Raw genomic sequence first — 12,768 nt, forward strand, 5'->3', positions numbered from 1 at the left:
CAGTTGCCCACCCCTGGCCTAGGCTATAAGAATATTGCCAAGACCCAGAAACTGAGCTGCAGCACGGTGGCCAAGACCATACAGCGGTTCAACAAGACAGGTTCCACTCAGAATAGGCCTCATCATGGTCGACGGAAGAAGTTGAGTGCACGTGATCAACGTCATATCCAGAGGTTGTCTTCGGGAAATAGACGTATGAGTGCTGCCAGCATTGCTGCAGAGGTTGAAGGGATGGGGGGTCAGCCTGTCAGTGCTCAGACCATACGTTGCACACTGCATCAAATTGGTCTGCATGGCTGTTGTTCCAGAAGGAAGCCTCTTCTAAAGATGATGCACAAGAAAGCTCACAAACAGTTTGCCGAAGACAAGCAGACTAAGGACATGGATTACTGGAACCATGTCCAGTGGTCTGATGAGACCAAGATAAACTGATTTGGTTCAAATGGTGTCAAGTGTGTTGGTTGGTGGCAACCAGGTGAGTACAAAGACAAGTGTGTCTTGCCTACAGTCAAGCATGGTGGTGGGAGTGTCATGGTCTGGGGCTGAATGACTGCTGCCTGCACTGGGGAGCTACAGTTCAGTGAGGGAACCATGAATGCCAACATATACTGTGATATACTGAAGCAGAGCCTGATCCCCTCCCTTTGGGGACTGGGCCGCGGGGCAGAATTCCAACATGATAATGACCCCAAACACACCTCCAAGACGACGACTGCCTTGCTAAAGAAGCTGAGGGTAAAGGTGATGGACTGGCTAAGCATGTCTCCAAACCTAAACCCTATTGAGCATTTGTGGGGCATCCTCAAATGGAAGGTGGAGGAGCGTAAGGTCTCTAACATCCATTTAACATCCACCAGCTCCGTGCTGTCATCATGGAGTAGTGGAAGAGGACTCCAATGCAACCTGTGAAGCTCTGGTGAATTTCATGCCCAAGGCAGTTAAGGCAGTGCTGGAAAATAATGGTGGCCACACAAAATATTGACACTTTGGTCCCAATTTGTACATTTTCACTTCAGGGTGTATTCACTTTTGTTGCCAGCGGTTTAGACATTAATGGCTGTGTGCTGAGTTATTTTGAGGGGACAGCAAATTTACACTGTTATACAAGCTGTACACTCACTACTTTACATTGTAGCAAAGTGTCATTTCTTCAGTGTTGTCACATGAAAAGATATATTAAAATATTTACACAAATGTGAGGGGTGTACTCACTTCTGTGAGATACCGTAAGTCAATGGGACATTACGTTTACCATTTTCTCTGAAACGTACAGCAATATGTGTGATGATTTCCTTTATATAGAGGGTGTGATAAATATACACACAGAGAAAACAAATGCAGTTTAACGACGGTATAATTGATGAAAGAAAATCAAATGAGAATTTGGGAGTCAAATCATCAACATCTCTAATTTTTCACCTACCCAACAGCTGCCTTCTTAAGCTTGGCACAAAGCAGGAGGTCTGTAAATAGGAAGAGGTGACGCAGCTTGCGGGAATTTTCTGAGAGTTCCACCAAGAACCCATCTTTAATTAGCTGCCGGGTCTGCAAATTAGAGAACATTTCATTTAACCATTTCAGTTTTACCAGTAAAGCAAAGCAGACATTAACAGATCTCTGATATACTTCGGCAAAAGATAAAAAAAACCCCTATTTTTGCATATACAGTACCTGCTTTGAGTTCTATTTCATTGCAAGCATTATGCATTTTTGTTCTTGTCCTTATATTCACTGGTTCCTGAAACACCAGCAATACCAAAATGTAACTCTAAATCACAAAGGTTGGCTACAGACGGTCCAATAACTACAAGTGATGCATTTGGTTTCGAGTATGCTTTCTAATAATCAGGACATTTAAATTCTTTAAATACACCCATCTCCTAACTGAATGACTACCACAGATCACTTACTACTAATGCCATGCACCGATTCATATAAAATGATGTTGTCCGTTATAGGATTCATTTTGTGAGGTAGCACATGGTATTAATTGGCAGTAGGTTTTTTTTGGACAGAAAAGTACATAAACTGTGTGACTCCAGCCCATATTTTACATAGATTCTTCAAGATTCTTGAAAAATTTTGCTGAAAGTAATGCCAAATCGTTATTCATCTATGAAAATCAGTGAAGCATCTAAAGTGGCATATCATGGGGTTAAGCCAGTGTCAAGCAATGATCACGTCCAGTCTCAGAGTTCAACTTACTCAATTAAGGACGATCAGATATCTTACCATCTATGGCCAGCCTAACTAAGAAATGCTATGAAGAAAAACATATAATAAAAGCAAAAAAGTTGCCATGGGCTTAAATGTGCCATGTTCCCCTGTCATAACCATTCCACCTCCCAGCAGTACTGTGATCTATTGGCTGCTAAACATGGAGGTGACTACACATAGTATTACATTACCATGACAATCTGGGAAACGAAGGTATGAGGAAAAAATTTGTATTCTATCAAAGATCAACTTCATTCGTTCTACAGTAAAGGACATTTCTCACCTCCCCCTTAGGTGTTGTGACAGCAGTTCTCCTGGGATCGATGTCCTCGTTGATACTAGAGAGGAAATTCTGGGAGATACGGAGAGCATCTTGTAGCAAAGGATAGTCCGGGTGATCAGCAGGCGTATGTTTAAGAAGATCCTGGAAGATTAATATTATAAATAAATATATTACTTTTTGGGCTCATCTGACAATTAACAACCAAGTAAAACAGTATATCACTAATTCTTCAGGGGACTGTATAAGTGACAGTTAAGTCTCACTTGCAGCTTTCTAATGTAGTATTCAAATTTTTTGTTAGATTTAACCACAAACTTAATGTATTTGGTAGCAGAGACACATCAACTGACACTTCTTAAGGGAACATCAATAGGTAGGGTAAGAAAAAATGTCCGGTTTGCCCACCTTGCAAATTTAAAGGATAAGTTCACCTTTCATAACATGTTATACCCATATTCAGGATGTAACATGTTATGAATGCACCAGCTCAGCTCCCCTGCTTTGACAGCTAGCAGGGGATCTTCTCCCACCTTGCTAGCAGTCAAATTAAAAAGCAAAAAAAAAAACAAAAACAAAAAAAAACACCTGCCCAGCCAGCCGCGTCACTCATTCACTGTTTTCTGTGAATGAGAAACTACAAGTGCTGACACCCTTAGCGGCTGTCGGCTTGTAGTTCCCAATAAAATACCACGGCGTTGTGGAGCGCCATGGTAGTTCATTGAGTCTTCCTGTTAGTATATCCGCTTGTTTGTACAGGCGAGCAGAAATACTGACAGATCTGCAGGAGACCTGCATTGCACCAGCGATCTACTGATCGCTGGTACAACACTTTAGAGCACAGGTGTCAAACTGGCGGCCCTCCAGCTGTTGTGGAACTACAAGTCCCATTAGGCATTGAAAAGCTGACCATTACAAACACGACTCCCACAGGCAGACGCATGATGGGACTTATGGTTCCACAACAGCTGGAGGGCCATCAATTTGACACCCCTGCTTTAAAGTCTTCTGCAACAAAAATACAATAAATGCACTTGCTCAGTAGATTAACTGCCCACTGGGAAGGCTGAAAGGGCCCGCTGGCATATCTTTAGGAAGCCTCTGACTACCTGTACACAGGTCCAAGAGTTTGCAATGAATTATAAATGTAGTCTGAACTCAGTAACCCCATTAAAGGACATGAAACTCTGGCAAGCCCTATTTTACCAAGAATGTCTTGTATAAAAAACCACTAGGAAGGATATAGTGCTACAGTTAAAACAAAGCCGAAACTCAATTTATTCAGACAAATTTGAGAACCGAAATTCAGCCCCTTCCCCTACAGTTATAGGTTCTGGTTTATTCTCAGGATGGCTATTATCCTTCACCCAGATCTGCAGTTGAAGTTAGGTTTGTGTGTATACTAGCTTTGTCATTTACGTTGATTACTAAATATGTGGGGGCATTGTTATATACATTAGTCATCATGCTGGAGAAGACACTTCAATAAGCCATTATATTAACTATGCTAAACAAAACACATTCAGAACAGATTTGGAAATTAGTATGGCTTCATTTACACATTAATGCTATTTAAACCTGTGTACAAATGTGGAAGGTTTTAAGAACCTATACATTCAACAGATCATTTCAAATGGAATGATCTTTTATTGCCTTTCTGTGCTCTATCATTATAAGTGCGTAACCTTTCTCCTTTCTGTAACACCCATGCTAACACTAGGGGGAGATATCCTGCTATGCATGCTTAAAATCGACATAACCAGAGCCATGTGACTAGTAACAATTATTATTATACAGGATTTATATAGCGCCAACAGTTTGCTCTGCGCTTTACAATATAACGGGAGACAATACAGCAACAATACAGTTCAATACAAGAGGGATAGGAGGGCCCTGCTCCTTGGAGCTTACAATCTAGGAGAACAATGAAGTATATTGACAGAACATCCTGACTAAATAGATTCATTTCATCTATGACATGGCCAAACCAGGTTTGAGGTAGAACCCCACAAATAGGCCATAAAGCCATTCAAAATCTTTGGTTGGCATTTCTCTTATGATTACTGTTTCCAGATTGGATCTAGGTCATGTATTGTTACAGAAACTAGTACTGTATGATAGTTTCATTTGATAGGACAGAGTATCTCTAAATTAACTGTAAACAGTTGAACATGGATTTTGTATAAATATATAACCAACAATAGAACTAATCCAGAAATGAATGTTATGTTGTAAAACTGGAGGCGGTATTCCCAAAGCATCCACAGGGCTATACCATACGGCATTATTGGGCAGTGACTAGGGTAGCGAGGAAAGAGCGGCAGTACCAAGCCTCAACATTTACAGTGATAACGTTGTCAATATTTTATCTCTTCTATCCACCTACAGATGTTAGTAGCTAGATTTTTATCAACTGTATCTAAAGTATGCTCAGTGTATCTATGTGTAGTAGTGTGTTGTGTTTTATCGCAATGCACATCAAAACAGTGTGTTGATGTCAACAGGCTCTATATAAAGCAAGGCTTTTATGTTTGTCTTTGTGTAGGGCAAAGGTGTCCAACTGGGCTGATGTTAACAAACCCTTAGGCCTTGTTCACAAGGGGTGATATGATCCATGCCCCATGCAGGGCCATGTTTACCGGTACAGGGATGTAAAGGTGTCCCATGCATCTCCATGTAGGCATGTTCATTCATGCCTATTGGGAAGCAGCGGCTGCACAGATACAGTCACTGCTCCCAATACGATATCTGTGTGACTGCTTGTCTTTGAACCCACTCTGGGTGTGTTCAGGGCTGTGCACCTGTATCTGCACTATGTCACATTGGGAGCAATGGCAGTGTCTGTATAGCTGCTGTGTGACAATAGACAGCTATGGGACTGCCAGCACATAGATGCACACAAAACCAGTGCATCCCTGTTCTTGTAAACCACAAACCTGCATGGAGAATCGATCAAATCGCCCGGTGTGAATGAGACCTTATAGTTGGGAAACATGCAACCATCTCATATTTTTCTTGCTTGGCGGTTTGTACAGTTGAAAAGTAGTCCATATAAAGCAGATTACACGCACTCTCCAAAAAAGCACTCAAGCAGTAGTTTTTTTATAAAATAAACAGATGACACAAGGAGTTTAGAATCATCACACAGGTATGCATGATATTTAAAGGATACGTTCACCTTTTACAATATGCTACACGTGTATTTATGGTGCAACATGTTACGGTTGCAGAAGCCCAGGGGCCCCTCTGATCGCCCGTTGTGGCAGTGGGCTGGGGATTCTCTCCCCGCACCTGCTGTCACAATTTAAAACAGAGTTCTGTGAATGGGAGAACTACAACTACCATCAGTCATTTCAGCTGATGGCTTGTAGCTTTCAATGAACCACCAGGTTGCTAATGAGCGCTCTAGGTAGTTCATTGGTGCTTCCTGTCATTCAGTAACTGCTTGCCCGTATGAGGAATGAGCAGAGAGATACAGACAGTCTGCAGGAACCTGAGATTACACCCATGATCTGCTTATCGTGGGTGCCATGCTTTACTAGCTCCCAGTAAAAAAATAAATACACATTTTTTTTACCTGCAAAAAGATGTGCATTTATTATTTTTTTTTTATACAAAGATGAACGTATCTTTTAAATAAAGCCCTGAAAACAGACCTACTCTAGGAAACAAGAAAAAAAACACACACTGCATAGCACTGCCTCATTATTAATAGTGTGAAGTATAGAATGAATTAGTCATGTTACAATAATTAAACAATAATTTGAATTAACTTTTCTTATTATTAAATATTAATATTTAGATTGAACTTGTGTTATGTTATAATTAAATATTCATTTGTAGACTTAAATTGTCTTATTTATTTAATTACATATTTACATTTAATTATTGTACTTGTAATATTTATTTAGATTAATAATATCCAACATGTCTTGACCTTATAAAGTGCACCAACAATTAGGTAATTTCCTGATAGCATCAAACCAGTCATGCTGTGACTCATGCATATCATAGTGAAGATTGGTATGAAAATATATTGCTACTCACATGCAGAACCAAAGTACTTCGGGTCACACGATCGATAGGCTTGTACAGCAGAGCTATAATGACAAACAAAAAGTGGTATTAGCATTAGATACAGCAAGTTCACACCCAGGCAGGGTGGACTGTTCACACAATGACAAAGCCAAGGGTGACATTCAAGACACAGTGTTATATTCAGCGGCTTACTAATGTTATGTGACCAGAGCACAGAATACGTCATCAGCTCCTCTACATATAACAAGATGATATTGAAGGACACAACACAGAAGATTTATTTCTTTAGTACAAGGTTTTGTTTATCCCTTTTACAGATGTCAGAATAAGGACATCAGAATACAAAAAAAGCCCTCAATACAAGTATAAGCTCAATTAGCGCCATAATTATACAACAACCTCACTACTGCACCTTGCTTAAAGTGGAACTCCAGACAATTTTTTGTGTAGGTTTTACATAGGCTAAGGAAGCATTAGAACAACCTTCAGGTTTCTGGATAGGGGAGATTTCTCCTCATTCCCTGAGTGGTCACTGGCACATGAAATGAATGAGGCTTCTCCCATGGAGACAGACAGCAAAAAACAGTTTCCAGTAAAAAGGGGAAGGGGCAGATTTTAAAGTGTCTGTCAGGAAAATTGCCCTTGCTTCCTGTGTACTAAAAGGGAGAGGCATTAAGCTAAATCACCCTTAGGGAGGGCAACAAACAGTAATTCTAAATCTCTTATATCCTTTTTGTAAAGTGTAAAGAGTGCATGCACACTCCCTATGACTACGTGCATTTAGCACGAAACGTGTCAGGGTAAGAGCTGTGAAGTCCAGACGTCACGCTGCCGAGTCCTATGCGGGCCGGCGGCCATCTTTTACACATCTCATGGTCAGTTATTTTGTTTTTATCATGTCTTATTTTTGGATCAATAAATACTCCTTTTAAACGGTACTACACTATCTTGGCATCCTTTCTTGGGACATCCTTTCTTGAGTCCACCACCCACAGAGCCACCAGGGAAGGTAACTGAGAGGTGCTATATCGGATGATCCAAAGGGAACCCCAGATGGTCAAAGGTGCCCAGAGGGAAGCCTAAAGATGCTAGACAAGTCCTTAAGAAGATTCCATTTGAGACCTTGAGATGGGATATATCTTCTGAATGCATATTTGAATTATGCATCTGGTGAGTGTATAATTTGAATATTTTAATCACCAGATACACGAAGGATCACCATTCAATATATAGACTTTGGCACTTTATTCTGGCACTTAGCAGTCTCCTATGTATGTCTATTATTGTGGTTTATCCATTTGATATCATTCCTTCAATGATTTAATGATTTTATGCATATATCCATCCTCAAGTACAAGATGAGGCAATGGTGAAAATGGAAGCCTCACTCGGAGTGATATTTCTGTTAGTAAGCAAATAGAAGAAATCTAACTCCTTTCATATTATTGATTTAAATGGGCAGCTATGCGCAGGGCACAAATATAAATGACAGGAATGCAAAATATATCTTTATACAAATGTGTATATATCTTTATACAAATATAATATATATCTTTATACAAATGTGGGAGCTTTCACATACACATTTTTGGATGGTACTAGTGGAGCCATTACATTTTGTGTGTTTGGTTAGGCAGTACTTTAAAGTGTAACTCTCGTCACTAGATTGCCTGTTCAAGTCACCAGTTGGGAAAAAAGGGAAATCCCAACAGAGCGCCAGCAGAAGTTGCAACCATTTCCCACTCTATCCAAAATGAAAAAAGGCTTTGGCAGAAAATGACCTTTAAACTGAACCCGTGATGTCCTGCAAAGTGTGTAAAAGAACAGCAAAGTGTTGTGTTTATATCAAGATCCTATATGTCTAGATAGGACTCTAAGGCTCAGATTTAAAAAGATCCTCTGCTTGTGCCCAGGACCAGGCTAACCCTCCAAATCCCATCCCAGAGATCTTTTTGGCTCTGGCACTGCGGTATTAAATACCAGTAGAGGGGCTTGGCATACACTTTGAGCTCAGGCATGTCCATACTAGGATCCGAACCCAAATGTGCAAACCCACCAGGAAGTTGTCACCTGCATGGGCCAATCATCTAAAAATGAGGCATTCCCACATTTATACAAGGGGCGTTTATATGGCTCCCAGACAGCAGATGATTGGTCATTACAGGCGAAGGCTTCTTGGCGGGCCTGCACATATGGGTTTGGATCCTAGTCGAAGTTCATCACTGGTATACTGCTAGGGCCTGGGATCCAGGTCACCCCCATCCCAGGCACATAGAAATTAATTTTAGGACAAAAGTGTGATATCTGATTAACACTGTAGGATATCGGATTAACACTAAATGAAAGCATACCACCAAGCCATCCCAATTTCTGAGAGACTGTCAAGGGATTTTAAACAAAATCCCAAGGTCCCTTGGACCCACCTCGTGTACTGGGGCCCAGGTACTGGAACAGATCTTCAATCAGTTTGGTGCCCAGGGGAGCGAGGAAATCTATCCCCACTTCCTTTATCTGTTCACACAAGAGTAGACTGAGACAGAGGCTGAATTGTTCCTCAGCTACAGAATACGTAAACATTTGATTGTCCGTATCCTGGCCACAGTTCTGCATTAAAAGGACAGACAACCCACGCAATGATCTTTGTGAAGTGAATTTTATAACTAAAACACCTAAAAAATCAATTAAATAATGCAAGGGTGGTAAATTCAGCTGATCCATGCAGTTGTGTCTTTAGTAAACCATAAAATCCAGGATTAATTGTACAGCAACTCAGAGTAGCCAATCAAATTTCATCCTGATTAAGTCATACCAGTATTTTTATTTAATAAGGACACTTATGTTAGTTTACAGTCCACCTGTAAGTTTCCGTCCAACTGCTTTCCGATCTGACAAACGGAAGGGGAACAGATGTCCATCCGTCGATTTTTGGCAGATCGGATTGGATGTTGTTGGGTGTAAACAGACATGTCCATTTATACCCGCCACGCCATAGAGGAGAACAGAGGTTCCGATTGGATCTGCCCAAGAAACGGGCAGGCGGACCCGATCAGAGTGTCCATGAGAAAGGGGCCTTATTCCATTATTTTCTTCTCCAGCTAATCCTGTCAAAGATGTTTTTATAATCCTTCATATACAGTAGTTCAAATGGGACAAAGGTCCTATAGCCTCATGTCAGGGAGTGTATTATAATGTAGAATGGTCAATGTGCAGGTATAATTGAGCTGCCAAGCACCTGAGATAGTTACAGTCAACAAAAATGTTAAATTAGCTGTAGAATTGTGTTCACAATACTGATCCTACATAGCTTTTAAATGTGAATTAGGTTTTATGTTGACAGATATTTAGGATGTCATCTGCGCCCCAAAAACATTTGACTTTACTTGTGCAGCCAGAGCCCCCCACTTCTGTGCTTATAAGGTTAGCCGAAGCTACAAATAGTGGTCCCTTTGTGTGCACGTGCATGTGGCTATTTACCAGAGTCCAGAATACCAAAACGTTTCTGTTTAGATATTATGTAGCAGTAAGCAGCCTGGCCGCTGTCAGATGCAGGCAGGACTCAGATGGCCATGTATATATAGTTAGATCCATGTATATTTGGACACAGGCACAATTTTCATACTTTTGGCTCTGTATGCCACCAGAATAAATTAAAATGAAACAATCCAAATGAATTTGAAGTGCAGACTTTCAGCTTTAATTCAAGGGGTTGAACATAAATATCAAGTACAAATTTTAGGAACTGCAACCATTTTTATACACAGTCCCTCCATTTTCAGGGGCTCATATGTAATTGGACAAATGAATAAAATCATAAATAAAATGTTCATTTTTAATATTTTGTTGAGAATCATTTACTGGCAATGACTGCCTGAAGTCTGGAATCCATGGACATTACCAAAGACTGGGTTTCCTCCTTTCTGATGCTTTCCCAGGCTCTAACTGCAGCTGTCTTCAGTTGTTCTTTGTGGGTCTTTCTGCCTTTAATTTTGCCTTCAGCAAGTGAAACGCATGCTTGATTGGGTTGAGATCAGGTGACTGACTCGGTCATTGCAGAATATTCCACTTCTTTTCCTTCAAAAGCTCCTGGGTTGCTTTTGCAGTGTGTTTTGGATCATTGTCCATCTGTACTGTGAAGCACCATCCAATCAACTTTGCTGCATTTGGCTTAATCTGGGCTGACAGTATATCTCTAAACACTGCAGAATTCATCCGGCTGCTTCTGTCTTCTGTCACATCATCAATAAACACCAATGACCCAGTGCCACTGGAAGCCATGCATGCCCATGCCATCACACTGCCTCCACAATGTTTTACAGATGACTTTGTGTGCTTTGGATCATGAGCTGTTCCAAGACTTCTCCACACTTTTTTCTTCCTGTCATTCTGGTACAGATTAATCTTAGTTTCATCCATCCAAAGAATGCTTTTCCAGAACTGGTCTGGTTTTTTTAGATGTTTTTTGGCTTTCCTATTCTTCAGGTTTATGATTGGTTTACACCTTGTGGTGAACCCCCTGTATTGGAAGTCTTCTCTTGATTGTAGACTTTGACAATGATACGCCCACCTCCTGGAGAGTGTCCTTCACTTGTCTGGATGTTGTGAATGGGTTTTTCTTTACCATAGAGTGGATTCTGCGATCATCCACCACTGTTGTCTTCCATGGACGTCCATGCCTTTTTATGTTGCTGAGCTCACCAGTGCGTCGTTCTTTCCTCAGAATGTACCAAACTGTTGATTTGGCCACTCCTAATGTTGATGCCATCTCTCTGATGGATTTGTTTAGTTTTTGCAGCCTTATAATGGCCTCTTTCACTTGCATGGACAGCTCCTTTGAAGGCATGATGTAGGTTCACAGCAACAGATTCCAAATGCAGATACCACACTTAAAATCAACTCCAGATCTTTTACCTGCTTAATTGATGAAGTAATAATGAAGGAGTAGCCCACACCTGGCCATAAAACAGCTTTTGATTCAATTGTCCAATTACTTTTGGTCCCTTGAAAAAGGGGGGATGGCTATTCTTAAGAGCTGTAATTCCTAAACCCTTCCTCCAATTTGGATGTACATACCCTCAAATTAAACCTGAGAGTGTGCACTTTCAGCCCATATCCATTATATAACTATAGCTTGAAATGTTTTGGTAAATACCTGAAATAAACTAAAATTGTGCAGGTATCCAAATATATATGGACCTAACAGTACGCCCTTAGGCAGTGCTGAGTCCAAATAGCACACTCTGTATATACAGTGAAGACATTTTTACTGAGTAATATGTATGATGTCGCAGCTTATGATTTCACAAAGAACTCTGGACTAAATGGTGAGCATTGCCTCTTCACATGGAATGGCTTACCATGCACACTAGTTTAAAAAAACGCTCCTACCAGCAGTTTTTTTCTTTTTCTGCCTCTAGAAGCAAATAGTGTGTCCATACACACTATTTTAGGCTAGAAGCATTCTTGAAGCTTCAGCTTCTAGGAGCAAAAAGAAAAAAAAAATGTTTTTGGGAGCGATTTGCCAGCAAGAAAAAAAAACTAAAAAGATGAAAGCCCCTAACTGCTGCTAAAAGATGGCACAAAAATAAGAGCTGAATAATCCAAACTGATTTTACTATCTGTTTTAGGCTCCATACACTAGCGTTTTTTTATAAGCTCAAAAAACGCTAAAAAAATGCTGGCTAAAAAACGTTGATAATAGCCTTTTTTGCTGGCTTGTAGTAGCGTTTTAGTAACATTTAGGAGCATTAGCGTTTTATGAGTGTTTTTACAGTAAAGAAAAAAAATGATGCACTCAAATAAAAGCTGTAGGAGTGTTTTAGTATCGTTTAGAAGCAATCAGGCTCCATGCACACTTGCGTTTTTTTAAGCTTCTAGAAGCTATTATCAGCATTTTTTTACTGCTAGAAGCTAAATAGTGTTATCCTATGTGTTCATGCACACTACTTTAGGCTATTAGTGGTTGTTGAGCTTCAGTGTTCAGGAGGAGAAAAAAAAATTGTTTTTCTAGAGAGTTTTTGCAGCATTTTTCCAGCAGAAAAAAAAAACCGTTAAATGCTTCTAAACGCTACTAAAAAACCCACTTCTATCAGTTTTTTTCTAGCTTTTCTCTACATGTACTGTTAAAATTCTAATAAAACATTAATGCTCCTAAAACGCAACTAAAAAACACTATTACCAGCAGTTTTTAGCTTTAATAATACATGCTAGCTTGCATAATGCCTCAGGAATGTTTA

General features: G+C 40.1%; 1 protein-coding gene across 4 annotated transcripts in view; it reads right to left on the reverse strand.

Annotated features, from left to right (window-relative positions):
* The window catches only part of ABR (ABR activator of RhoGEF and GTPase), a 370,766-nt gene that overhangs the window by 119,942 nt on the left and 238,056 nt on the right, over nt 1-12,768 (reverse strand). For all 4 annotated transcript variants that reach the window (XM_089685740.1, XM_089685739.1, XM_089685741.1 and 1 more), the window contains 3 exons: nt 6,545-6,597; nt 2,501-2,641; nt 1,424-1,545 (listed from right to left, as the gene is read on the reverse strand). In XM_089685740.1, coding sequence (XP_089541866.1) covers nt 1,424-1,545; nt 2,501-2,641; nt 6,545-6,597 — 316 coding nt within the window. The remainder of the gene's footprint in view (nt 1-1,423; nt 1,546-2,500; nt 2,642-6,544; nt 6,598-12,768) is intronic.

Source organism: Staurois parvus, unplaced genomic scaffold (assembly GCF_062004578.1).
Source record: "Staurois parvus isolate SC_StPar_1 unplaced genomic scaffold, SC_StPar_1.0 ptg000382l, whole genome shotgun sequence".
Lineage (NCBI taxonomy): Eukaryota > Metazoa > Chordata > Amphibia > Anura > Ranidae > Staurois > Staurois parvus.